Below are 3,228 nucleotides of genomic sequence, written 5' to 3'. Positions count from 1 at the left end.
GTGGGTGTCTGTAATCCCAGCTACTTGGGAGGCTGAGGCAGGAGAATCGCTTGAACCCGGGAGGCGGAGGTTGCAGTGAGCCAAAATCGCACCACTGCACTCCAGCCTGGGTGACAGAGTGAGACTCTGTCTCAGAAAAAAAAAAAGATAGTCATAATGTTTGGATTCAGTAATTCCACTGTAAAGTAACTGAGGAGCATAAAAAGAAATATAAAAATCTTTGGTTTTGTCTCTGGATGGATGAGTAATGAGTAACTTTTATTTTTTACCTTTGTATGTTTTATAAATTCTCTATAATGACCTGCATTGCAGTTGTATTGAAGGAAAATATTATTTTTAAATGAGATAATAAAAATATTTTAAAGTAATTTAGACCACAAATGACAAAGGCCATTCTTATAAATGTAAGAGCAAAATTATTGTGTTTTTAGCATTTACTGAATGTTTTTAAATGTTGCTGATTTTAGAAGCAACACAAGCTTGAATGAAAAAGCAAATTCCAGGAGACTGTAAACAGAACAATACCATTTTGTGAGACCCAATAGCAAGCAGAACTAAACAATATGTCATCTGGTGATATGTATAAAGTGATGGAAGATTTTGTTGTTGTTATTGTATACAAAACATGATGAACACAAAACTTTTTATTGTGATTATTTTATATATTTGATGTCAACTGTAAGACCAGCAACTGTAAAATACATCTATTTTATCTTCCTAGTACTTTGCACAGTGTGAATAATACTTATTTTAAAAATGAATTTACTGACAGTAATAACATTTATTAGTAATTATTATTATATGTATAAATTGCCTATACTTTTTAGCCTAGTCTCTCTTACAGCTCTTTATATGTATTTATGAAACTGCTATAGAACATGAACAAATGTTACACTTGCCTTCTGAGTTCTCTGCCAGCGGTCCTATGCCCAGCAGTGTCCTATGCCCAGCAGTGTCCTATGCCGTGGTCCTTCTAGGTTCTGGCAGCGTGAGGACAGGACACATGGAGAAAGACCCTTTAAACCTCCTTCCAAGGAAGTCAGTTCTCCCTGGTCCAGAGATTGCAAAGTGTAATTATTTTTCAGGAGAAAATTACTATTTGTAAGCATCATTCCTACCTGTATCCCAAAAGACTGAGTTCATTGATTTATTAAGCTTTTAACAAATAGACTGTGCCTATATTCTTTCCTAAATCTATATTTTACAATTTAGGTCTGCGTTTCTTGGTTCGTCTCTGCACAGATCTTGGATTAAAAGATGCTCAAGAATATGCCAGAAAACTGAAGAGGTTGGAAAAAATGAAAGAAATAAGGGAACAGGTATCTCATATGGGCCCAAAACTGCTATCTGTTAATTTTTAGAATGTCAGCCTTCTATAGCTCAAATGTGTGATGTTAGGAACTTCTATAAGAAAACAGAGTTGAAATTTTTTTTCTGCTCTAACATAATAGGAGGAATAATTAAAACTCTAGTTTGAGGATAAAATTCTGGCAAAAGTGGATTCCCAGGGAGAGAAAGTGCACTAGATTTCATATTATCTTAGTGGATAGCTACTAACAGACAAATAATTTTCCACAACATGAAATAACTTACAGTTTAATTTGAAGACATAATTTTAATTGGAAAGTCCTGTGGACCATGAGAGACAATTACTTCTCTGCAACAATGGAATCTGTGAGTGTGTGCTCTAACAAGTTTTCTAGGTGATTTTTATTGTCACCAAAGTTTGAGAAGCACTCAGGCTTTATGCTCCTGAAGGGTTACCTTGATCAAACACCAACTCAGGATATAGAAGCTGATTTAAGAGGTGAAAAAGTAGACATAAAATATATCAGGTGATGGATTTTTTAAAATTGTTTTAAAATGGAAAAAGATTTGTATAAACTTAAGAGAGGAAGATAAACCAATTCAGGTTTATGTGGGTCAGGGTAATTTCTCTTGTTGAGTCCCTAACTCCTGTTTTAAAATGTTAAAACTAGAAGTTTTATCTAAAATGGTTTTTCAGAGAAATTAGTCCTCTTTCTGGAACTATTATGGAAAAGAAGACTGTTCTCTTTTTTGTGCTTGGGGGATCCACATTTTTGGGTAAGAAGAAAACTTTATACATTGTACATAGTACATTCATTAGTGCCAGCAAGAAGCGATTGTGGCACTGGGTTGTTGGCCAGGCAAGACAGACTCACTCTTAGCCCTCCATTCCTGAACACTGCGAGCCCCACAGTGGTGTGGACCAGCCCCTGGAAACTGTAAACCATGTAGCAGAGCTGTTTTTTAAAATATGTTTTGCTTTTCTGCTTCACTGAACATGAAAAACATTAGCAGACAAAGAGGTCTGTCAAAGCAAGAGTGTATGTTTGGAATCGAGCAAAATGGAAAGAGCAAGCCTTGAGGAATGAATATTTTAAATATGAAAAAGGGAGAGAAAAACAGCCAAAACATCAAAGAAGGTTGGAGAATAAAGGTAAACTATTAAGAAAGAAAAGAAAAGAAAGAAAGAATAGAGGCCAGGTGCAGTGGCTCATGCCTATAATCCCAACACTTTGGGAGGCCGAGGCGGGCGAATCACGATGTCAGGAGATCGAGACCATCCTGGCTAACCATGAAACCCTGTCTCTACTAAAAGTACAAAAAATTAGCCGGGCGCGGTGGCGGGTGCCTGTAGTCCCAGCTACTCAGGAGACTGAGGCAGGAGAATGGTGTGAACCTGGGAGGCGGAGCTTGCAGTGAGCTGAGATCATGTCACTGCACTCCAGCCTGGGCGACGGAGTAAGACTCTGTCTCAAAAATAAAAAAGAGACAAAATACAGAATATTTTCTTTGCTAGTCTGAAGATAAAAATATATTCAATTTTTAAACTAAATTTCTGAATTTTCAGAATATTCAAATAGAGAAATGCTGTTTCAATATTTGCCAGTTTTCCCCCGAAGTAATCAGGAAACAATACCAAGAAATGCTTTCTTTTGGCCAGATTGACAAAATAGCATGAGACATTCAGAATTAACATATCATTGGTACCTATACCCAAATTTCCAGTTATTACCAAAATACAATGAAAATAAACACACAGTTGAGTTAAGCAGAAACCCTTTTGGTTATATTTCTTAAAAGGAGAAAGATCCAGTATTAAGATCCCATATTTAGCTTTAAAAGTAACCAAACTAAAAAATGCAATTAAAAAAAAAGTTTGTATGTGTAATAATGGCTATAAGAATGTCTTGTACAATTTAT

General features: G+C 35.8%; 1 protein-coding gene across 2 annotated transcripts in view; it reads left to right on the top strand.

Moving 5' to 3' along the window:
* The window catches only part of IFT88 (intraflagellar transport 88), a 116,787-nt gene that overhangs the window by 90,408 nt on the left and 23,151 nt on the right, over nucleotides 1-3,228 (top strand). For both annotated transcript variants that reach the window (XM_011976522.1, XM_011976523.1), the window contains one exon: nucleotides 1,213-1,319. In XM_011976522.1, the coding sequence (XP_011831912.1) occupies nucleotides 1,213-1,319 (107 nt within the window). The remainder of the gene's footprint in view (nucleotides 1-1,212; nucleotides 1,320-3,228) is intronic.

Source organism: Mandrillus leucophaeus, unplaced genomic scaffold (assembly GCF_000951045.1).
Source record: "Mandrillus leucophaeus isolate KB7577 unplaced genomic scaffold, Mleu.le_1.0 Scaffold168, whole genome shotgun sequence".
In the NCBI taxonomy this organism is placed as follows: Eukaryota; Metazoa; Chordata; class Mammalia; order Primates; family Cercopithecidae; genus Mandrillus; species Mandrillus leucophaeus.
This window is presented reverse-complemented; position numbering and strand designations above follow the sequence as displayed.